Source organism: Bos indicus x Bos taurus, chromosome 4 (genome assembly GCF_003369695.1).
Source record: "Bos indicus x Bos taurus breed Angus x Brahman F1 hybrid chromosome 4, Bos_hybrid_MaternalHap_v2.0, whole genome shotgun sequence".
NCBI classification, from domain to species: domain Eukaryota; kingdom Metazoa; phylum Chordata; class Mammalia; order Artiodactyla; family Bovidae; genus Bos; species Bos indicus x Bos taurus.
Window position 1 is genome coordinate 20349076 of NC_040079.1, and position 25420 is coordinate 20374495.

Below are 25420 nucleotides of genomic sequence, written 5' to 3' on the forward strand. Positions count from 1 at the left end.
CATGAGCATGTTAAAATACGTTGAGCTTTTCTGAATGTAATTTTAATATGGTGACAGGGTCAAATGGGCTTTTCTGAATGTAATTTTAATATGGTGACAGGGTCAAATGCAAAATTCAGAATGTTTCAAGTATTTTTAAAAACCAATGAAAGGAAATTCATCAAAAAAATCACCTTGCCAGAGTATCTGATAAAAGGCTCATGGCTTCTGGATTAAGATGGCAGAATGAAGTAGAATCACAGAATGTCCCTTCTACAACCAACCTACGAATAAATGAAATTCACCAAAAAAGGAAAGGCGCCACCGTATACCACAAATACTGAAGAATGGTGGTGGTTAAGGGAAAAAAAAAGATTGAAAAAATTCCAGGGGAATAAGTAACATGATTCATCACATGACCCTCATCCCAGCCCTCAGAAGCAGTACGGAGGAAAGAGGGTAAGCCAACAAACTCTTGCAATTTACAAAGAAGCATATTAGACTGATGATGTAAATTAAGTAATCAGGAGAAATCCAAGTAAAAGCCATTAGGAAGAGAACCACTATACAGCACTATGGGACCACAGTAAAGGCAAGTAGGCTGGCCTGTCTTGGCATCATTCAAGGCCACCGGAATGAACTGGGGAAATGACCATAATAAGCACACAGGACTAAAACACGACAAGGTGAGGTAGAGTTGACCCTGGGATCTCCTCAGAATGAGCACAGGCTCTGAGTACCTTAATAAACACTGCACTCAACCCTGCCAAACTCTTCCGCCCAACATAAAGGGTTCAGGCACAGAGGAATGTCCAGAGAGGAAAAAATCTTGGGGTCATTGCGGCAGAATCAGGGGTTGGCCTCAGACTTCTCCACAGCAACGTAAAAATGGAGGCAGAATAGCTGAGTAGTTAAGCACACAGGCTCAGAAGCCACGGCTCCTGGAAAGCCCTACAGCATTATCCGTGTGACTTGGGACAAGCGAACCTCTCTGTGCCTCAGTTTCCTGACCTGTAAAAGCTGGATAATAAAGGTTCTAACTCTCAAGACTGTTGTGATGATTATATCAATTAACATGCTAAGTGTCTAAAACACTACCCAGCATATATATGCTTAAAAATGAGTTATTGTCATTAATATTAGGCCATGCTGTCATTCAAGAATAAGGCAATCTTCAGATGCTCGTAAATATTAAAGAATTCAAGGAATATTATATATTTTTTCTTGGGGAAGAGGACCTCAATACAAGTTAAAAATTCCAAGAGATAAATCAAAAGAAAGAACTCAGAAATGGTGAAGTTGTAAGAGGAAAAAAAAAACAACTGGTGCATTTCTATGAATCCAGTTAAATATACAAGTAAAATTAAATAGCTGAAGGTATTATGGTTCCAGAACTGAATGAAAATTATATTTACTTCACAAAGTAAAACTATAAATAAACATAACGTGAGGGGGGAAGAAGCATAAAATAACTCACACTTAATCTTTCACATGGAGTTAGTTGATTCTGTCTAAAATTCATACGTAGTAAAACAAATTTTTTTAATGACCAAATTATCTTACTGAGTTATCATAATCTTTTCTTAATCATAGCAATCTTTTAAGAACTAACATCTCTTGTAGGAACTAACATCTCTTGTACACCTGTATTAAAGGAAAGTCTGTCTAGAATTCATCAATGTCTTCAGTTTCTCTTCAACTAGTTTTTCATCTGTAAAGTTTATGTAAAATTAAATAGCTGCTTTCTAAAACTGCATGCAAAAGGCATCCCATTTTCATATATTATCTCTATATGTCTGTTTCTTTCCACCATGCCCCCTCACCCACCAATACACACATACACATCGGACACTGGCTAAAAAGCTACTTACTGAAAGTTAACATTTGGCAATTTCTAGATAATGGGATTTGAGCGTTAATTACTTTAACTTTCTGAATTTTTTATACTGACCATAAACCATTTTTACAAACATATGACTTCACAAAAGGTAGTTAACCTTGTTAGTTCCAATCTCAAATAAGTCATATATAGCTGCAAAGTAATAACAACCTCATTCTACTAAGTGTATGTCTATAAAGCCATTGTTTAAAAATTCAACATAATCAACTCACCAGGAAGTGCTGCTTTACTTATGATTCCCGTCAGCAGAGCCAATTCCTGCAAAGACCCTGCACTAATGTCCTGACAGCGCAGAATTGCTTGTATGGTATCTGAATGAGAGATGAGAAACTGCAACACCTACCAAAGAAAAAGAGAGGGAAAGGAAAAAACAGAGGTGGAAGAGTAGAAAAGTATATTATAAATTTATATCCATCGGTTTAATAACACTGACGCAATAATTTAATGTAATGAAGAATATTAGATAAACAGTTGTCCTTTGTATTTACATAGTTTATTTCTTCAAGAAGCCAACATTCGTAAGAAAGCTCAAGATAAGGATTATTTCCAAGTTTAGAAATTTAATACACTTAAGAGCTATTGCAGAAGAGTATAAAATAAATTGGAATGACTGCATAAAAACCATTATCTGACCCGTACTTTATTTTAAAATTTTTGTCTAAATGGATCTAGAACATGAATTTAAAATGAATGTGTATAAAAACGACTTTCTGAATTCAAGCTGGCTCTATGAAAGTCTGACTAGTGTGATACGGGAACAATCACATAAAAGCTTTTGTCTAACTCTCCTTTTGATATGGTGAAAATAAAGGCGATACAAACCTTGACCTCCAAACTCTGCCCTTCCAGCTTAGCGTTTAACAGTGTCCCATAACAGAGGACTCTACTCTTTTTCACACCCAAACATCTTCTCAACTATATTACAGATGCCTCAAAGGCAGGGACTACACCACAACAGGTTGAACATTTGAATCTCTCAGGAATTGTGCCCCTTTATTTTTTCAATATAGATTCCTGGCCTCAGCCCATCATTGCTGGACATGCAACTCAGTAATCTGTATTTTTTAAAGAAGCTATTCGGGTAATTATGCTATGCTCAGGTTAAGTCTGGTCTTATTTCACATCTACTAAAAAATATTAATCTCAATAAAGTAGAAGGCAGAGTCTTTGCATGTTAAAGAACTAATTCAAAGGCCACATATGAAAGGGATAGAATGTCACCAAGACCAATGCTGTATAAAATCAGGTGCCGCACTAGAAACAGCAGCATTCTATCTTGGTGAGGCAAGCCTAAAGACTGATGGCAGGGAAAGCAGATAAAATCACCATAAATTATTAGGACACAGTTTCTGAGAGTATCATAAGAACAGAGCAATACAATAAAAAATGGCAGATTCATGAATGATAAGCCTAATTAACTAGCGAAAGGCTAAATTGTATATTACATTATTAAAGAAATAAAGAAACATATTTTTGAAGATTTCCCTGGAAAGCACTGAAAATAATATCACAACTAAATGTAGCGATACCATCTATCTTTTGTATTTTCTCTAAGGCCTAATAAAGTGTACAGCATTCACTAATAAATACGCGGTTAAATTACATTTTAGAAATCAGTTTATTTCTATCACAGTAACTGCTTCCTTCTATAAAACAACTGATTTAGATCCCTTGCTTCCCATCTCACTATTCTATTAATTAGCTGAAGTTCAGAGCAAAGTACATGGGCCTAAGGAAATCTATGTGAGCTGTCCATCTTCTGCATTTGTAAAATAAAGGTTTTGTACCTGATGATTTCTGCACTAAGGTTCCTCTTACCTGCCCTGCTGCCTGCAAGTGCTGAGCCATGCTGGACGTAAGGATGACCTGGCACAAGCGAAGGGCTGGAAGGAGAATCTGGCGGTATCGGTCTCCTGGAGTAGGGATGAACACTGGGGGGTCTCTCATGCCAAACACGCTTGATTCACACCCAGTCGACAAGGAGACAGCAACAGTCCAAGAGTTACGGCACATCCCAACAGTCCCTGACCACCCCCACGGCAAATAACCACAGGCGACTGATTAAGATGCGACGCTACTAACGAGGACTCTGTATCCCACATGTACAGTGAAGACAGTTATGTGAATCTTGAAAAAAATCTTAGTAAAGAAGACAAAATTCCCCAAACGTACTTATTCTACTCTAAATGTTCCCTTAAGCCATAGAGAAACAGAAACAAAAGTTGCTTTCTCCAAATTTCCCTCATGTACACAAAGCCAAAAAGGAATCTACATTGTCTATTATATAAAATAAAACAAGATTTTAAAACCTAAAATGAGGTTGTAAAATAACTTAACCTTTAAGTTTAGGTCTCAGAACCACTGTATTAATAAACTATTTGCTTACTGTGAATATTTTATTTAAATTTTTGGACCAAATAAAATGATTGCCTGTTGAGAAGGGAATGAAAGCAGAATATGGAAATAAAAAGAGATAACAGAAAGGCTTTCCAAAGATGGGCAATAATAACACATCATGAAGGGAGGAATATAAATAACTTAATCCCCTTCACCTAAGTTGAAAGTAAAAACTCGCATGTTTAAAACTTCAGAAAGTGATGTTAATTTTTCTCAAAGTAAAATATGTCTATAGCTAAACCTGAAAAACTCAAAACATGCAATTTGGCAATGGATCTTTTGAAGCAAATTACTAAAACTGAAATAATGTTATTTGATAGTAGGCAGGTAGGCTACATATAGGCTTAACAATGTCAGAGCCACGTAGACAAAAAAGAAAAACATCCACATTCAAACTCAACTGAGAAATCTGCTAGTTTGGAACTTAAAATAATTTCGTTTGAAGCTTTCAAATTAGCAAGCAGTTGGCAAAATGTTAAAATGAGAAAAACATAAAATATTACTCAAGTCATCAAGAAAAGAAAATCCACCACAAATTATAATTTCATTACAGGACTTTAAAAGACAGTATAATGGAAAATATGTACTTGCACTAAACAGAACAATCAAGTTTGGAAAAGTAACATCTACTAACAAAATGCTCTCCCATCTTCCTCTTATATCACTGCTCTAAAATAAAAAGCACTCGCCTCCCAGGCGGTGCTAGTGGTAAAGAAGCTGCCTGTCAGGAATGTAAGATACACATGTTCAATCCTTGGGTCAGGAATATCCCCTGGAGGAGTGCATGGAAACCCACTCCAGTATTCTTGCCTGGGGAATCCCATGGACAGAGGAGCCTGGGGGCTATAGCCTATGGCGTCACAAAGAGTCAGACACGACTGAGCACGCAGAAATGTCTCTACTCACTTTTACCCTGACTAGCAACTTTCATTTATTAGCATCAAATGGCAGGGGGGGTATGACCAAACAAAACCATCAAGATGAGAGTACTGCTCAAACAGAATTATAAAGGGCAAAATTATGTTTGAAAATCTTTTTCCTTAATAAACCTTTACTGGTAATTTAAAAAAAGCCAAATGATACAGACACTTACCCCTGTGGGTCCATTTCTGGGCGCATGTCATAGACTTGGCACTGTGCCAGCCTCACAATCACGCCAGACCTCAGCAGCTCTAAAGCACCCTGCTGAATCTTGGCCACTCTTGTGAGAAATGCCTAAGAAGTTACAGAACAAAATTCATCAGTACAGAGATCGCAGTCACGGGTCTCATTTAAAAACGAGGCTTTCTCATAGCACATTTCTTCTTTAAGTTGAAGTATAGTTGATTTACAATGTTGTTTTTATTTAATTCTTGGCCACACCCTGAGGCATGTGGGATCTTAGTTCCCCGCACCCCCTGCACTAGAAGGGAAACTCTTAACCACTGGACCACCCCACCATAGCACATTTCTAATCTGTAATCATTGGTGACTAGCTAGGAAGGGGCACATTATACCTCTATGGCTTCCCTTGTGGCTCAGCTAGTAAAGAATCTGCCTGCAATGCAGGAGACCTGGGTTCGATCCCTGGGTTGGGAAGATCCCCTGGAGAAGGGAAAGGCTACCCACTCCAGTATTCTGGCCTGGAGAATTCTATGGACTGTATAGTCCACGGGGTTACGAACAGTTGAGCATGAACAAGCGACTTTCACTTTCACCACAGAATCTTCATGAGGAATAAACGGTACAGCATATCTGAAGTGCCACACAGGCCTTGCATGGGTTACGCATTCAAGTAAAATCATCACATGGGCTTATGCAGGGCAGGAAAGACTGTTTTGCTCACAGCTATATCTCTACTACCTCACGTAATACCTGGCATGTAACAGATATTTAACAAATAACTGTTGAATAAATGAAGGAGGGAGGGAAAACAGAATTAATGAAGAATCTAAGATTTTAGTGCTTCTCTTATTGTGACATTCATGGTATTTTTAAGCAGGAGGAAACAGAAATTAAAACAAGATTTGGAGGAAAGGAAATTAAATATATATACTAGAGTGAAAAATCCTGTGCTTAAAGTAGAGCCAGCACATCTACAGTGGAACTTCCTCAGGCAACCGGCACAGGCTGACTTTCTTCGGGAAGGTCATGCATGCTCACTCTCCTCCTCAGGGAGCACTGAGTGTCACACGGATCTGGCATCACCAGCAACAGGAGTGAGTGAGCAGCAGTCTCAGCACCCAGCCAGCCTTCATAGGACCGTTTCAGCTCAGCTCCGCACGCTCAGAAGATGCATTCCTAGCACATGTACCCAAATTTAAAACTCCTCAGAAATGATTATGGCAGGTATGATAAAAATATTAGAAACATAGGCCATGTTCATTTTCTTTAATATAGCTTTAACCTCAACAGGAAATGACCTGTTGATCTAACCTCAAGTGAACACAAAGCCTTACCATTTTGGATTCATAAGTATATAGGGCTTTTAAAAGGGGAGGCTGTGGAGTGAGTAAGCTCTGCAAAGTACGGTCATCTTCTACCAAGCTGTCCACAAGCACCTTCAGATAGCCACTGTTAGACAGATACAGGAGCCACTGCTGCTGCTTATCCACGGAGACAATTCGATCAAGGAGAGCCAGCGCCAGCATCTGAAGGAAGAAAAAATCAAAGTCCAAAATGTGGAGATGGCTACCAAGTCAACAACAGTAACTCCCTTTACCTGGAAATGTTTAGAAGTTTTCTTAGAAGGAGAACTGTTGCATGCAATACAACTCTCTCCTTTTTTTTTTGAGAAGTTGAAAGCTATGTATCCAGAATCTTGATGTATTAAGAAAAGGAAAATGTTCAGGGTAAAGCTACATTTCTGAAACAAAACCTAACACATTAAAATAATAGCATTAAACATATTTTAACAGAATCTAAACATTACTTGTTGGAGGAAAGGAGGAAATTGATTTTTAAAAATAGCATTTTCCCCAATGAAGTGTTACATGCTCATTATAGAAAACACAGAAAACAAACAAACAAACAAAAAAATATATGGAAAATACACTAACTGATAAAGACCACTTTGGCCTATTTCTTCCCAGATACTATGTTTTTAACATAATTAAGAGCACACTACATGATTCAAATGCTATGTGATTTTCCACCAGTAGGAAATTATCTTCTCAATATATTATCACCAGTATGACATAATATTTTAAAGATACATAAATGTAAATACTTCTCAAAAAAGAAGAACAAGATATATTCAATATAAAAGCTATTTATCCCCATTCTCTTATTCAAGGATCTTTATTAACCAGCACCTCTGCTGTTTCTACCAGTATAAGGCAAATCTCAAAATTAGCAAAAAGATTATTCTGAGGGCCCAGTCTGAACTAATAGGGATTACTAATATAAGTGAATGAAACATATGAATAAACAAAATATAAATTTCAAATTAGAGTAAATAAGAAAATTCACTAAAATATATTACAGAAAATAATTCCTAGTATATAACATCCATTTGAAAAGCTGATCCAACTTATGCCTTAATACGAAGTCAAAATATCTGTCCAAGTACAATACTGAGCAGGAATTACTGTACCCTTCCAATCTCATGACCATCACAAGCATCTCGACAGACCACTTCCATGAGGGCGGCACCATAGCTCTCGATGATGGCTATGTTTTCTCGCTGTAATTTACTAAACACATCTTCAGGGGCAGTCAGCCTTTCCCACATGGTTTTCTTGGCTAAAGGGTTACAAAAGAAGACATATAAAACACTCCAGCAAAAAAATAGCTTGCTAACTGAATAATTACACCTTATACATTTCCATTAATGCCTGCGCACAAAGGCCCATCAACCAATGAGTCTGGGCAGGTAAATTTCAAGAATACAATGCATTATTCCATGCATATACACTAAGATAACAATGGCATTAGGAAAAGGAGAAACTATCCTTAAAGAAATCAAAATGAATCAGAGGCTCCAGGAGAACCAATTCCTGTATTTATTCTGCTAATTGATCTGGTTTTATCTTTTATTGAGATCTATGAGAATTTGGCTACAAAGGATCAGGTACAAAGTAGACAAAGATCTGCTTCCAAAAAGCAGATATTTTATTCTTTTATACTTTTTAATTGAAATACTTACTAAAAAGGAAAATGTATACTCATTATGAAGACAACTTAAATTTAATTCAAGGTACAATGATAATTAAAGATAGTATTATAAACTTTACATAGATTTCTGAAAATCTTTTAGAAAAAAGTTTCATAAATATACTATATAAAGCAATATAGCTGAAACTAACTTATGATTTTCCCCAACTAGGATAATGGCATCAGTTTTCAAACTGAGGAAAAATTCTTAAGACAGGGTGCTCAGAATGGAGAATAAAACAAAGCAGACATAATCATGAAAAATAATGCCACAATGTGGTCTATATTTCACTATAAAGTCTGCAGCAGGCAAATCTTCAGAGTTTTAATATTTTTTCCCTAAAATATTTTCACCACTACTTTAGTTTTATTTTAGTCATATTTCATGTCCAATAGTGTCAAAGGAGGGTATGAGATTATAAATCTTCTCAATCATGTCACTTCCTTAGGTCATCTGGTCCCATCTACTTTTCTATTTCACCTCCTTCCATTCTCCACCTCCATACTACCACCACACTAGCCATTCTGTCCCTCAAACTCAGCACTTACTTCAGTCTCAGGATCTTTGCACCAACTGTTCTCCATATTCTTCCCTAGATTGTAGCTTGGCTACCCCAGCCTCTATTCAATATCACTTCCCCAAATACACCCAATACTCCCTCCTCCCCCATCCCCCACACAACATATCACAGTACTATTTTATTTTCTCCACAGTACTTATTTGCTAGATTTACTAAAATAACGTTATTTGAGGGGGAGATGGATTTCCATGCTTATTCCCTGTCTCCCCACATTGACCACATCAAACACAAGCTTATTAACAATGGGATTGTGTCTTGTCTACTTAGCACACAAGTAGAAGCTCAAATACTAATCATTGACTGATCGACAGATTAAAGGAAAGTTTAGAAACTCTGCTCCAGGGAGGCCACCAGATGCCCTCGGGGGGAGTTCCATGGTGAAAGGGTTCTCAGGAGCCTAGTCTGAGGAGATACGGCTTCTCCTGTTCTACACACAGAACTGCCACAAAATTATGTGAGTTGAGAATTTGGGCAAGTCTGAAAGCCACCGCTTTACAGGTTTAATGCTTTTTAGCCATGAATTCCTTAGTTCAAACATTATGATTGAAATGAGGGTAAAGAGATGCTGGCATATCACTCTAGAGATTCTTCCTCAAAACCCCTGAGGAACCCATGCAAGAACCTTGGGGCCTCATAGTGAAATCTGAAAAACAAGGGATTACAGAAGATCAGTTAAGTATCAAGAAATATTTGATTTCAAACTGTGAACAGATCTCAGAGTTCCAATATTGACAGCACTACCTAGAAATAAGAAAAATCTAATTCTTTCTTTAAAACGGGTAACAGACTTGTGGTTGCCAAGGAGGAGGGACGGAGTGGGAATCTGAGATTAGTAGATGCCAACTATTATATATAGAATGGATAACAACAAGTCCTACTGTATAACCCAGAGAATTATATTCAATATCTTGTGATAAATCATAATGGAAAACAGTTTTTAAAAGAAGCCCTTTCTTTAAAATCTTCATTTTTTAAGAAGATAAATTAATTCATTAGAAGTCACCAAAATGATTTCTTCTACTCAATCTGTCCCTTCTTCCAACATACCATATAAATCACTGCCACACATACTTTCCTAAACTACGAACTTATCAAGTTACTCAAAAATGTTAAATGTCTATTGCTTCATTCTACTAGCTCTAACACTATACTTTCATTTCCAAGGTCATTAATAATACAGTCCCATCATCTCAAATTGGCTTAATTTGCTATCAACCCTCTCCCCTGCTTATGGCCTGATTCTTTACTCCCTCCTAGTCTGGGCCTCACTGAAAAGCCCCCCATTTATTCTTATGTAAATGCAACCTGACCAGAAAAGTCCAGCAAAATCCTTCATTTCCTTTCTCCTTTTAAATCCTATAAAACTTGTAATTTATAATTGGGGTTGGCAAACTAAGGCTGGTGGGCGAAATGTGATCTCCCACCTGTTTTTGTAAATAAAATTTCAATGTAACATAGCATATGTCTCTGGCTGCTTTTGCACTATAATGGCAGAGTTAAGGAGTTGCAGCAGAGAGCACATGGCTTGCAAAGCCTAAAATTGTTACTATCTGGCCCTTTACAGAAAAAGTTTGCAGGCATCCACTCTATATCATCCAATTTAAAGCTTATTGTTAAGCCTTAAACTTATATATATAAGCACATATACTTAAACATATATATAAGCACATATACTGCCATTTCTACTAGGATATAAGATTTTATGAAAGCAAGAACCCAATTCATGCTTTCTGGAACAACTTAAAATAATAAACCACCAAATGATTACTAATTTTTGTTTGTATTGTGAAAACTAGAAATAAGCTAAGGGTCTAAAAATGGGTAGGGCATTTGCTAAATATCCATAAGTGGCAAAATCCATAGAGGCATTAAAATGTTATTAAACGAGAGGGGAAAAGCTCATAATATACTAAGTAGAAAGAAAAAGGAAGATACAAATAAATCAATACAAAAAGATAGTTGGCTATAACCAAAATGTCCTGATAGCTATCTTAGAAGGGTGGAGTGTGTGACTTTTCTCTTCCTTTCACTTATTAGTATGTCCTAAATTTCCTTCAATCAACATTTATTTTTAAATAAAAAAGAAAAGCTAGATGCTATTTTTTAAATACCTGATTATTTTCAGTCAGGTTCTAAGGTCCTAAGATCTGACTCAAGTTGTAAAACAAAAGGAGTGGTGAGAAATGTACATCTAAATTCACATCAAGCAAAAAGTTTGCACCTACTACACACCAGCTGTAGTTGGTATTTTTAAGTCACTTATTGGAGTTGGATTCAAGAGAACAGAGTCAACAACAGGCAAGATTCTCTATGAAATCCTTTCAGTCGCACCACTTCATGACCAAAATCACAGGTGTACTTAAACTATGATTCTAGATCATATTAACACCTAGACCATAAAAACTGAAAATCTCACAGTACGATTCTCAAAACTTTAGTAACAGCAATAGATCATCTTTTCTAGTCTCCTTTAAAAAGATGACTGGATACTATAATTTCATAAACAAAGAACAAGAAAATTCTTATCAAAAGTCACAATAGCCCAAAAGAATTATGAGCAGAGCAGAAAATTCATCATTCTTACTATAATTTCTCATTCTTATTTACTGAATACTATCAACTTGTCAAAACTAAAGAAAAAGAAAAGCCAATTTAGAAGAAAATAGAACATATGAGAAAAACATAATAAAACTACTTAAAATTGCAACAATAATTTTAAAATAAAGAATTCAAACTGACATCTTCCATACAGCTCATCAATCAATTACAAATTAAAGTTGAATGATAAGCTCCTAGAGAATAAAAAGTTAAAAACGAATCTGGTTTAAAAGCAATAAAATCCATTTTACGGAAATTAGAACAAAACAGTCAAACAGGGCTAATCTCAGAAATTAAAGAGGATGCACCTCCACACTGAGGTGTTAACATAACTTTATAGGTTGGCTTTATCAACTTTTAGTGAAAACATTAATCTCATTAAAAATATGCTGAAAATATATATCTTTGTCATTATCAATCTATTTTTAAATGTGAAATGTTTTTACAATACTAGAGTTTAAGAAACAGTTCAATAAAGAAATCAAGAATATAATAATTGTGGTTCATATTAAACATTTAAGCTCTGGTCAGATTATCCACCTTTTGTTTCTAGTGGTCACTGGTAGAAAAGAGAGAAAATAAAAAGTGAAAAGAATAGAGAGAGATATTTATGACAATAATAGCTATCAGGAATTACATATGCAAAAGAAATGTCAGATTTCAACTACACTGTTCTTAATTAGGGAAACACATAAGATTCTCCAAATAATTTTGTCAAAAGACATATTCTTTGGTTTCTCCCCAGATACACAGCATTGCCAGCTCAAGGCGATAGGATCCACCCATAAGGATTTTCAAAAAATTAACTGTATGTTTAAGAGACATTTGAATTTCCTTTTCCTTAAACAGTCTGCTCATATCTTCTGCTCATTTTTCTGTTGGGTTATTGATTTGTAGATGCCCTTTACTTATTAGACTTCCCTGGTGGCTCAGACGGTAAAGTGTCTGTCTACAATGTGAGAGACCTGGGTTGGATCCCTGGGTTGGGAAGATTCCCTGGAGAAAGAAATTGCAACCCACTCCAGTACTTTTGCCTTGAAAATCCTATGGATGGAGGAGCTTGGTGCAGGCTACTATCCATGGGGTCGCAAAGAGTCGGGCACAACTGAGCGACTTCACTTCACTTATTAGAAATTAGTCACGCATGAAATAAGTTACAAATATACTGGTGACATTTTCTACCAAATTACAGTAAGGAAAAACTACAGATTACAAAAAGATAAAATAAAAAGATGAAGATGTGATGTTCCAAGGTCAGAAGAATTCTGTTACAAATTGAGAAAACTGAATTCTAATTCTCAGATGTCACATACAACCAAGTCACTTAACCTCTCTAAGTCAGATTCCTATTTTACCAAACAGGGAAAATGGCTGCCCAGTATTCAATATATATGGTTATGTAAAAATAAAGTAAAAGTGGTATGAAAAATTAAGTATGTAAACATTAAAATTCACTTTTGGTTTTAAAACAACAGAAGGTATGTACAGTGTCTTGCACAACAATATGTGCTCAGTAAGAGTTTTTAAATTTAGTATTTCTAACTTGAAAATTAAAAATACTAGTATCTAGAAAATACTTTGCTACCTAAAACAAGTCAAAATAAGCAGTAATTATGACTAAGAAAAAAACTAATTAAGGGATAAAACTGCTCCAAAAACAGATCATTTGAAAATTAAAAACAAAGGAGAATTTTCTTTTATGGTCACATTGCTTTTACCACATCTTGGTAATAACTTCTTATAAAGCATGTTATAAAGCTCCACCTAGTGGTTATGTGATGATTTTTGCCAATTCAACTAAATCCAATGCTAAAATTTTTGTAAATCAAGAGGAAAATGGGGGAGGTATGCTGGCAGATTATCGCTCTTAAAAAGCTCCTATTTGTTTAAAAACTTTCTCTGAAGTATTATTTTTAATGACCTAAAACTACTTTTGTGCATCATTTATGCCAGTAGGACATTCCCATAAATGCATGATCTGGCTATTACTACCTTCTAAGGATATTATACAAAAAATATAGCCAGTAAAGAATAATATGAGATAATCTGAGTCTTATACACAGAGTGTATAAGAATATAAGTGTTTTTAAGAATCTGTATATAAAACAAATACTTATGAAGGTTATAAGAAGGTGCCTATGACAAGTTCTTAAATATCAGTGTTAAGTCTGGCAGAGTATTAAATCTTTTGAACAGTTAAAAACATTTTCCAAACATGGCAATCAAAGAATATATATAATTACTCTTATTTTAAAATGCTAATTATATGGGAATTCTGTGGTGGTCTAGTGGTTAGGACTCCATGCTCTCACTGTGAAGGGCCCAGGTTCAACCCCTGGTCAGGGGACTAAGATGCCACAAGTGAACAGCATGGTCAAAAAAGAAAAAAATACACACACACACACACTCTAACTACAGTTTACAAAGCCTCTATCGTTATTTTAAATACGTAGACCTTCTGAGCAAGAAACTCAGCTCTGTGACATTTACTCAAGAAAACCTTCACATTAAGTACAAAAAGACTTATGTATACTATTGATGAGAGTTTAAACTGGTAGAAAGCCATTCGGTAGAATCTGTTGAAATAAAAAAATGCACATCCTCTTTCACATGCAAATTCCACTATAAAGTATCCTTCTTGAGAAATATATAGTCATATAAAAGAATATTTGATGCAGCATTTTTGTAATAGTAAAAAATTAGAAACAATTTAACTACTTATGAATGAGGCAAATGATTAAATGTTACTTCTATACTAAACTAAACTAAAGAGCCTCTTGATGAAAGTGAAAGAGGAGAGTGAAAAAGTTGGCTTAAAACTCAACATTCAGAAAACTAAGATCATGTCATCTGGTCCCACCACTTCATGGCAAATAGATGGGGAAACAGTGAGACTTTATTTTTTGGGGCTCCAAAATCACTGCAGATGGTGACTGCAGACATGAAATTAAAAGATGCTTGCTCCTTGAAAGAAAAAGCTATGACCAATCTAGATAGCATATGGTTTTTCCAGTAGTCATGTATGGATGTGAGAGTTGGACTATAAAGAAAAGAATTGATGCTTTTGAACTGTGGTGTTGGAGAAGACTCTTGAGAGTCCCTTGGACTGTAAGGAGTTCCAACCAGTCCATCCTAAAGGAAACCAGTCCTGAATATTCATTGGAAGGACTGATGCTGAAGTTGAAAGTCCAGTTCTTTGGCCACCTGATGCGAAGAACTGACTCACTGGAAAAGACCCTGATGCTGGGAAAGATCGAAGGCGAGAGGAGAAGGGAGCAACAGAGGATGAGATGGTTGGATGGTATCACTGACTCAATGGACATGAGTTTGAGTAAACTCTGGGAGTTGGTGATGGACAAGGAGGCCTGGCGTGCTGCAGTCCATGTGGTCACAAAGACTCGGACACGACTGAGCGACTGAACTGCCTTGACTTCTATACTGCGGAATGACAGCTATTTTAAAAGACATGTACTGTTAATGGGACCAGAATGAGCAGGAGTTAGAAAAATATGTAAGCTAAAGTAGTATTTGAAGGTTTGTGCTTACATTCCTTTTGTACTGTTTCCACTTTTTTCCTCTTTTTTAATGTGGCTGCCCCAGGTCTTAGCTGCGGCACACAGGCTCTTTAGCTGCAGCCATGTGGGCTCGAGTTCCCTGACCAGGGATCAAATCCGGGCGCCTATATTGGCAGTGCAGAGTCTTAGCCACTGGACCACCAGGGAAGTTCCTATTGCCACAATTTTACAAAACTAAACATTTTCCTTTGACTTTATAGTAAGTACTTCAATGACTCCGTAAAGACTCATTTATTATAGCTTTGCTTAGCCAAAAGGTCAAAAGGTGATTAAAAAAAAAAACATTTGAAGTAACCGATCTCTAAAAACAGAAAAGATTAGCGCTTACCCACTTCTAAGGTGTCTGGCTCATCCGGCCTCTGGGCAATCTGCAAGTAGTAAAGCAGGGAGCCATACAGGTGCGTCCGCACTCGCTGGAATCCACCGCCTAGGAAAATACAGCAGAGTAAAAATCTTGTTTCAAATTAAAGTTAAAACAAATACAGAAGTCGTAATTTGTAGAAAATTTAGACGAAAAAAGAAAAACCTGTCTTCAAAATGAAGTCTAACAGTTTCTTCAATATGATGTGAAGTGAAGAATCTCCAATAGAAGCAAACCCCACCAGTGGGTTCTCTGTGGGTGGAGGTGAGGTGAACGAGCTATCGAGACTGAAAGCACAATGGACCTCTCCAGGCCCCAAGACTAAGGGTTGCTTCTGCTCCGTGCGAACGGCTTGGCTCAGGTGAGCAGTCAGGGTGAACACAGCACCTGCTACCACAGGCATTAATTCCTGCGCTGCTTCATCATCCAGGATCTTAAAGCAGAAAGACAAACCACAGTGAGGGCCCTGCTTTCAGCTACAGTCATTAACATGTCTTACACATGCAGCTTCTCAACTACCAAAGAATTTAAAACTGCAATTGTACTATTCAAAGATAAAAGCTAATACATAGAAAGAAATTTAAATAGGATGCTGAGTAAAATGTTCTTAACCAGAAGGGAGCCCTAGCAGAATTCCCCAGAGGTTTTTAATGGAAATTAACATAATGCCCTCCCCACTAGAGCCTCCCATTTAATAGGTCTAGGGTAGGGATCTGTCATGTAGATTTTTTAAAAAGCTCCCTAGGGAATTCTGACACACACTCTGTTTGAGAGCCATTATTGTACAGTTACAATAAAACTTTCCTTAAGGAAAGTTTTAACACTGGCGTTGCACAACTCTATTGACTCCAAATCTAAAATGGAAAAAAAGATGGGGTAAACTATATATTTAAATGGGATCAAAATTTGTTCAGCAGCATACAGTAATTTAGGAAACGTCACCTTATCATGCACATCTTGTAAAAGATCACGAATAATCAGTTGGCGATCCTCTGCTTGAATGAGGTCCTGGGGACAGGCTGTCAGGATAATTTCTACCAGCTGCCTCCATGACTCCAGAGCATGCCGTTTTGCATGAAGACACTGCAACAATTTGTTTCTTCCTACAACGTACTGGAGTATGGTGCTAATTTCCTACAGCGGCAGAAATTGAATTGCAAGGTTAACACTAAGACAAAGTCTTACCAATAGACTGCTATTTTTAACCCTGTCAGTTCATCTGAAAACATTTACAGTATCCTCTGGAAACCTTCCCATGCCTGCTAGACAGCAGATTAACTTTTTATGTTACACTGGTGGCCAGAATATTATTATTTTTCATAAAAAATAATAAAGCTCTGTGTGCGTGTGTGTATGTTTAAGATAGGTGGCAGAGGTGATGTGGGTGGAAATGAGTTTTTCACCCCATCTTCTTTCTTCTTTCAACTGTCTATTATACTTACTCTGTAACACTGGTGCTGCTGCTGCTAAGTCGCTTCAGTCGTGTCCAACTCTGTGTGACCCCATAGACGGCAGCCCACCAGGCTCCCCCGTCCCTGGGATTCTCCAGGCAAGAACACTGGAGTGGGTTGCCATTTCCTTCTCCAATGCATGAAAGTGAAAAGTGCAAGTGAAGTTGCTCAGTCGTGTCTGACTTGTAGCGACCCCATGGACTGCAGCCTACCAGGCTCCTCCGTCCATGGGATTTTCCAGGCAAGAGTACTGGAGTGGGGTGCCATTGCCTTCTCTGACTCTGTAACACTAGAGTTCCCTAAAACCCAAGTTCGATAGCACGTTTCCTCGATGTGTCTTCTATTTCTTTGCCTCTGGCTTTGGCCTAGCCAGCTGTGTTTCCACATATGTGGTCCTTCCCACTGGATCTCTGACCCCGTAGCTCTCCATTTGTGATGACAAGTGACTCTTCCCTCACTGACTGGGAACAAGTAAAATCTATTACACAATATGAAAAGGTTGTAAATCCTCAACTAGCTTAGCAGAAAAGATATGATTTTTATTCTGGCCTCCAGACATTAACTTCAGTTCAGCTTTTAACATTACAAAGTCAAAAGTGAAAGACTCCATTTCTATCAGATCCACTTCACAATTGTAAAAAGCATATCAGAACTCTCAAAGAGGCAGGATCCAATCATGCCTGTGAAATGATTAGAAAAGTCTGTGCTTAATTTGCATGTAAAACACATATTAGAATATCTTGGGTCATGCTGGCTCAGTGTGACGAACTCCACTGTGTATCTGTGTATATGAATAGAGCAAAATGTGAATGCTTTTAACAATAATAAAATGGCAATGACGGGTGACTTTTAATTTTTAAATAGTTTCCTAATAATGAATTAGAAGTCAGTTCACTGTTTTGTCATCTAATTGGCGATTTAAGTAGCTTAAGGAGTTAAAAGGTGTCAGCAGGGCTTACATCCATCAGGAGAGGTCTCTGTCCTATGGCTGCCATACCCTGAAGGGCGTTCACTTCGGCCACAAGAACTCTGTGAAGAAGCTACATAATTGAGAGAAGGGAGAAAAATAAGATCATTCCCGACATTGGTACAACAATAACCTAGCAGTTACTTCAAACTGCCCTAGAGGGGAAAGTTTCAGATAACTTTATATATAATTTAACTGTGGTACCGTCCAATTTCTGTCAAAAACAGGAGGGATCCCTCACATTCCAGAAAGTAGTACCAAAGAGTCTCTGTGGCAGGAAAGTTGGTCCAGGATATCTTCTTCCTACTAGTCAAGTCATTACCACCTACCTGGTAGAGAGTTAAATAATTAAAACCACCCCAGAGTGACAGCTGGGTGGCATGACTACTAACACAAAGGAGACAGGAAACCTGACAAAGAGATAAAATTAGTGCGGCCTATTCAGTTTTCTTTCCTTGCTGCTTGAAAACTGTAAACCACTGTCTAATAAACCAACACCTCTATAAGAAAAAAAAAAAGTTATTTTTTCCTAATGACTCCAAGACTGAACCACTTGATACTGCACACACTCTAAAGCAATGCTCACCTTGACATTGCAGACTGTCTGTCCCCGTAAATTCTTGTGTTCACAGTTAGCAATGACTTGTTCAATCTGGGCCCGATCAAAGAAATCCAACTGCAAAGGCTCAGGGATCTCCTGACTGAAGTCAATGGAGTCGAGAATATTGAGAATTTTGCGACGTACTAGAAATAATGAAAAGTCGTTTTATTTTAGCTGGGACATTGAAGAGAAAAGCAAACCACAGTACTCCGTTCACTCTCAAAGACAGTACTATATCTATGTTCAGAAAGGGCCTCAGTCTGGAAATTGAAGATTGTATTGAAATCTAAATTGGATTTTATTTCTAACACATTCATTTGCAAAAATGTTTTTCCCATGCTATCATCTTGCTATAAAAAGTTTTTTTTGTTGACAAATAATTTTTACATAGCTTTTCAACATCAGTTCAGAATTTGCAGATACAGGCATTAATTACCTCCTGAAATTTTAATCAATTTAATATATACATATCTAGCTTCCCTTGTAGCTCAGTCGGTAAAGAATTTGCCTGCAGTGCAGGAGACCCGGGTTCGATCCCTGGGTTGGGAAGATCCCCTGGAAAAGGAAATGGCAACCCACTCCAGTATCCTTGCCTGGAAAATCTCAAGGACAGAGGAGCCTGGTGGGCTGCAGTCCATGGGGTCACAAAGAGTCGGGCACGACTGAGCGACTAACATTTACTTACTCACTTACAAATTTATTACAAATCGAAAGAGCTTCACCTTTTGTAGAAGTGTCAAAGTGCAGGAACCCAGAGACAGATCTATTTTCATCTTCCATGCCTCCTTCCCCATCTGTTGGAGCATCAGTAATAAAAGATCAGAAAAAGAACACATTCATAAAATTTATTTGGAAATAACAAATATCAGGTTATTTTATTTCTATGTCATTGTTTCTAGGTCAAAGAGCCCCTTGCAAATGGATAATTAAAATGCAAAGATGATGAGAATTTATCAACAGCATTCATCTAATTCTTTCTGTTTCTATCAGATCCACTTCACAATTGTAAAAAGCATAATCAGAACTCTCAAAGAGGCAGGATCAATCATGCCTGTGAGATGATTAGAAAAGTTTGTGCTTAATTTGCATGTAAAACACACATCAGAATATCTTGGGTCAGGCTGGCTCAGTGTGACGAACTCCACTGTGTATCTGTGTATATGAATAGAGCAAAATGTGAATGCTTTTAACAATAATAAAATGGCAATGACAGGTGACTTTTAATTTTGTGTTCTGAAGGGAAAAAATTCTAAAGGCAGAAAGAACACGTTTGGCCTACAATCACAGACTAACCATAAGATTCAGATTTGCACTTGGGTTCACAAAGACCAGTCAGCAGCACGACAATACAAATGCCAACATGCACATGTTCACCTGAGTAGGGCTTCACTGGCATGTCATCCAGCAGGAGGTGCAGGAGCCTCTGGGTGTGTGAGCGCTGGCGATTCAAAGAAGTCACCCTTAGTTCTATTGAGGCAGTCTTCATCAGCCATGACATCTGGTTCAGCATAGATATTTCATATTCTGGAATTTAAATATATATGTTTAGTTTCCCAGTATATGACACAAAATCAGAACAGACATAGTCTGTAACTTGTCAGTATTTTCCCATGTAACATTGTCAATGATTTATGAAACTATGCACCATAATAATTTGTCACTCTGTAAAATTAAAAAAGAAAAAAACAGATGCCAAGAGAAAAAATAAGCCAGTGTATGTCTATGAAAGGTAAGCAAAAGCAACTGAAGAACAAAAGAGAATCAAGTTTCTGTTGCCAGAATAACTTCATACAGATCTAGAGAATTCTGGATCTATCATAGTTTGACATTAATAGAGAATTTAATACTTAAAAAGATAATCCAAGTACTTCTCAACTATTTATCTTGGCAAAAAAAGACTACCATAAAATTTGATTTTTATTTCAGAAAAAAATACATCGGGATAAAACTAAAATAAATACATAATTTGCATAATTTTAAAATGCATAATTTTCTGCTATCTTGAGATTATCAACACCATTTTGGTCTAACATATAGTTAGGATTGGGAATCACTTATACAATAAAAGTTTTTGAATCCAATGTTATTGTAATATGCCTGGCTTTGAAGTCCTAAATTATGAGTTTTATAAACATACAACGCTACTACTACTGCTAATAATAATTATAAGCAAAGCTACATCAATATTTACAAAATAGATAGCAAGATAGGCAAGACAGGAACTCTTTTTTCCAATTAGGAATGAAAAAGGGTTTCTTAAAAATCTTGTTATAAACAATATATTGGGGTTAAAAATAACATATACTGATTATGAAAATGAAGTCAAACTCTTCTGCCAATAGGTAATTCCCAAGTCTCTCACACCATACCCTAAGAAGTAAAGCAGGGGCTTCCCTAGTGACCCGGTGGTAAAGAATCCTGCTGCCAATGCAGGAGACACGGGTTCCATCCCTGATCTGGGAAGATCCCACATGCTGACGAGCAACAACACTTGGTGCCATAGCTACTGAGCCTGTGCTCTAGAGCCCTGGAGCTGCAACTACCGAAGTCCTGGCACCCTAAAGCCCTTGTTCCACAACAAGAGGAGCCACCTAGTGAGAAGGCCCACTCACCACAGCTAGAGAGAAAAGCCCTGCAGCAGTGAAGACTCAGCACAGTCAAAAATAAATAGAAGCTTTCTAAAAAATCCTTAAAAAGCAAATCAGAGTTGACAATTACTAGTAATGGCAACTTATGAAATCTGTGAGCCTAGAGGTCCTAAAACATAAAGATGATACAAAAAAACTTTTAAAAAACCTCAATAAAACGATTACTGGCTAGATATAATATGAATGAAGAAAATTGTTATAAATTGATCAAAAAGAAAATTACATAAAATAGAATCCTATAAAACACAGGAAGCCTGGGTAACTGTGTGACCAGGTCAATAAACTAAAGGTATAGTTTCTATCATAATTAGCTTCCTATTTTTCATTTAAAGACCTGATCATACACAAGAAAACAAAACACAGATTTTTACAAAACAATTTCACTCAAAAAAAAATCCAAATTTCTGAAATCTTATGTAAATATTTTCTTAAACACAATTTTAAAATTTTGATAGTAAAAATTCCATCCTTAACAGGCTATTTGAAAATAATTTTATGCTGGCAGTTAAAACATCAGGTTTCTCAAGCACAAATTACAAAAACAACACAAGGGAACACAGAAGCAAAGTAATAAAATGAGGACAGAATTCCACAAATTCTAAAACTGCTACCCCAGTTCAGTTCAGTTGCTCAGTCGAGTACAACTCTTTGCGACCCCATGGCCTGGCAGCACGCCAGGCCTCCCTGTCCCTCACCAACTCCAGGAATTTACCCAAACTCATGTCCATTGAGTTGGTGATGCCATCCAACTATCTCATCCTCTACCGTCCCCTTCTCTTCCCACCTTCAGTCTTTCCCAGCATCAGGGTTTTTTCCAATGAGTCAGTTCTTCATATCAGGTGGCCAAAGCATTGGAGCTTCAGCTTCAGCATCAGTCATTCCAATGAATATTCAGGACTAATTTCCTTTAGTATGGACTGGCTGAATCTCCTTACAGTCCAAGGGATTTTCAAGAGTCTTCTCCAACACCACAGTTCAAAAGCATCAATTCTTCGGCACTCAGCTTTCTTTATAGTCCAACTCTCACATCCATACATGACCACTGGAAAAACCATAGCTTTGACTAGATGGACCTTTGTTGGCAAAGCAATGTCTCTGCTTTTTAGTATGCTGTCTAGGTTGGTCATAACTTTTCTTCCAAGGAGTAAAAGCCTTTTAATTTCATGGCTGCAGTCACCATCTGCAGTGATTGTGGAGCCCAAAAAAATAAAGTCACCCACTGTTTCCACATCTATTTGCCATGAAGTGATGGGACCGGATGCCATTATCTTAGTTTTCTGAATGTTGAGTCTTAAGCCAACTCTCCTCTTTCACTTTCATCAAGAGGCTCCTTAGTTGTTCTTTGCTTTCTGCCATAAAGGAGGTGTCATCTGCATATCTGAGGTTACCAGTATTTCTCCCAGCAATCTTGATTCCAGCTTGTGCTTCATCCAGCCCAGCATTCCACATGATGTACTCTGCATATAAGTTAAATAAGCAGGGTGACAGTATACAGCCTTGATGTACCCCTTTCCCGATTTGGAACTAGTCTGTTGTTCCATGTCCAGTTCTAACTGTTGCTTTCTGACCTGTATATAGGTTTCTCAGGAGGCAGGTCAGAAAGTCTGGTATTCCCATATCTTTCAGAATTTTCCACAGGTTTTTGTACTCCACACAGTCAAAGGCTTTGGCATAGTCAATAAAGCAGCAGCAGGTGTTTTTCTGGAACTCTCTTGCTTTTTCCAAGATCCAATCGAAATTTGATCTCTGGTTCTTCTGCCTTTTCTAAAACCAGCTTGAACATCTGGGAGTTCATGGTTCACATATTGCTGAAGCCTGGCTTGGAGAATTTTGAGCATTACTTTACTAGCATGTGAGATGAGTGCAATTGTGCAGTAGTTTGAGCATTCTTTGGCATTGCCTTTCTTTGGGATTGGAATGAAAACCGACCTTTTCCAGTCCTGTGGCCACTGCCGAGTTTTCCAAATTTGCTAGCATATTGAGTGCAGCACTTTCATAGCATCATCTTTTAGGATTTGAAATAGCTCAACTGGAATTCCATCACCTCCTCTAGCTTTGTTCATAGTGATGCTTCCTAAGGCCCACTTGACTTCGCATTTCAGGATCTGGCTCTAGGTGAGTGATCACACCATCGTTATTATCTGGGTTGTGAAGATCTTTTTTGTATAATTCTTCTGTGTATTCTTGTTACCTCTTCTTAATATCTACTGTTTCTGTTAGGTCCATACCATTTCTGTCCTTTATTGAGCCCATCTTTGCATGAAGTGTTCCCTTGGTATCTCTAATTTTCTTGAAGAGATCTCTAGTCTTTCCCATTCTATTGTTTTCCTCTATTTCTTTGCATTGATCACTGAGGAAGCCTTTCTTATATCTCCTTGCTATTCTTTGGAACTCTGCATTCAAATGGGTATATCTTTCCTTTTCTCCTTTGCCTTTAGCTTATCTTCTTTTATCAGCTATTTGTGAGGCCTCCTCGGACAACCATTTTGCCTTTTTGCAGTTCTTTTTCTTGGGGATGGTCTTGATCCCCTCTTCCTGTACAATGTCACGAACCTCAGTACATAGTTCTTCAGGCACTCTATCAGATCTAGTCCCTTAAATCGATTCCTTACTTCCACTGTATAATCGCAAGGGACTTGATTTAGGTCATACCTGAGTGGTCTAGTGGTTTTCCCTACTTTCTTCAAGTTAAGTCTGAATTTGGCAATAAGGAGTTCATGATCTGAGCCACAGTCAGCTCCCGGTCTTGTTCTTGCTTAGTATATAGAGCTTCTCCACCTTTGGCTGCAAAGAATATAACTGATCTGATTTCGGTATTGACCATCTGCTGATGTCCATGTGTAGTCTTCTCTTGTGTTGTTGGAAGAGGGTGTTGACCAGTGTGTTCTCTTGGCAAAACTCTATTAGCCTTTGCCCTGCTTCATTCTGTACTCCAAATTTGCCTGTTACTTCAGGTATTTCTTGACTTCCTACTTTTGCATTCCAGTCCCCTATAATGAAAAGGACATTTTTTTTGGGTGTTAGTTCTAGAAGGTCTTGTAGGTCTTCTTAGAACTGTTCAACTTCAGCTTCTTCAGCATTACTGGCCGGGGCATAGATTTGGACTAACTTCTTTAGCATTACTGGTTTAGGCATGGACTTGGACTTGTCTAAATGCTACCCCAAAATGTTATAAAATTAAAATCACTCAACACAGACTTTACACATTTGTTTTAATAGTAAGGGAGAAAAATGTCCTACCTTTGTTAGAAAATGGCAAATGCTGCAATTGAGAAAATAAGAAGTCCTGGCTGGTTCTCAAGTACCTCATAGTAGGACCAGATGTATCAGAGCATGCACATAACTGGTAAATCACCTACAGAATTACAGTAACATAAGAAAATCCCCAAATCAGCTTTTTATATTACAGATTTTAATAAAAAGGTTGAACTTAAATCTACTAAGTGGAAACTAAGAACCATAAACAACTAAAGCAAAAAGGATAAACACATGTATATATAAAACAAAAACAGAATAACAAGCAGTTCTTAGCACACTAACTCAAAATATACTGAAATACAACTGGAGAATGCTAACAACATTCTTAGAGGACTAATCTTAAAATCACCCTAAATATATTAATATATATACATGTAGTTAAATAGTAAGTTTTAGTATTTTAACTATTATTAGCAGCAAATTACTCAGAAGTAACTTCTAAAAACCAAGGTTATATATTAATTAGTTGATATAATTGTTGGGATCTAAGAATCCCTTGTGGGAATTTAATCCTATGTATCCCCAAAGAGCAATGGTTCAGTATTCACCAATTCAGTGTTCTCTGTGACTTTATAAAATTAGTAACAACTGAATGTAAATTCAATACAGATCTAGAAACACAGTCTTAAGAAAAATACAAAACAACAAAGCATAACTAAAGACATCGAGTAAAGCAGAGCAAAAAAACTGGCAACAACCTAAGTGTAATTTATATTGTAGCACATAGAAGGTTTTTCCCCTCCCTCGGTGGGAGGGAAGGACACAAAATTGTAAATATATATTTAATATATACAAGGAAAAGACAGGAAGGGAACACAAGGTAAAGCTTAAATACTTGCAAACATATGCTTGTCTTTCAAACAGCCTTGATATTATATTGTTTTTGACACTATAAATACTGAACTTCTCAAAACAAAAGTTATTCATATTAGACGTTAAGAAGATACAAGAACAGATGCTCCAAGATATG

At 37.1% G+C, this 25420-nt stretch overlaps 1 protein-coding gene across 1 annotated transcript in view; it reads right to left on the reverse strand.

Annotated features, from left to right (window-relative positions):
• NUP205 (nucleoporin 205) overlaps positions 1 to 25420 on the reverse strand; it is an 80093-nt gene that overhangs the window by 12095 nt on the left and 42578 nt on the right. The window contains exons 23-35 of the mRNA XM_027538906.1: positions 24433 to 24547; positions 19919 to 20068; positions 19267 to 19338; positions 18530 to 18687; positions 17936 to 18016; positions 16468 to 16659; positions 15691 to 15958; positions 15493 to 15591; positions 7851 to 7999; positions 6715 to 6906; positions 5370 to 5491; positions 3698 to 3836; positions 2092 to 2218 (exon numbers count right to left, since the gene is read on the reverse strand). Of these exons, the coding sequence (XP_027394707.1) occupies positions 2092 to 2218; positions 3698 to 3836; positions 5370 to 5491; positions 6715 to 6906; positions 7851 to 7999; positions 15493 to 15591; positions 15691 to 15958; positions 16468 to 16659; positions 17936 to 18016; positions 18530 to 18687; positions 19267 to 19338; positions 19919 to 20068; positions 24433 to 24547 (1864 nt within the window). The remainder of the gene's footprint in view (positions 1 to 2091; positions 2219 to 3697; positions 3837 to 5369; positions 5492 to 6714; positions 6907 to 7850; positions 8000 to 15492; positions 15592 to 15690; positions 15959 to 16467; positions 16660 to 17935; positions 18017 to 18529; positions 18688 to 19266; positions 19339 to 19918; positions 20069 to 24432; positions 24548 to 25420) is intronic.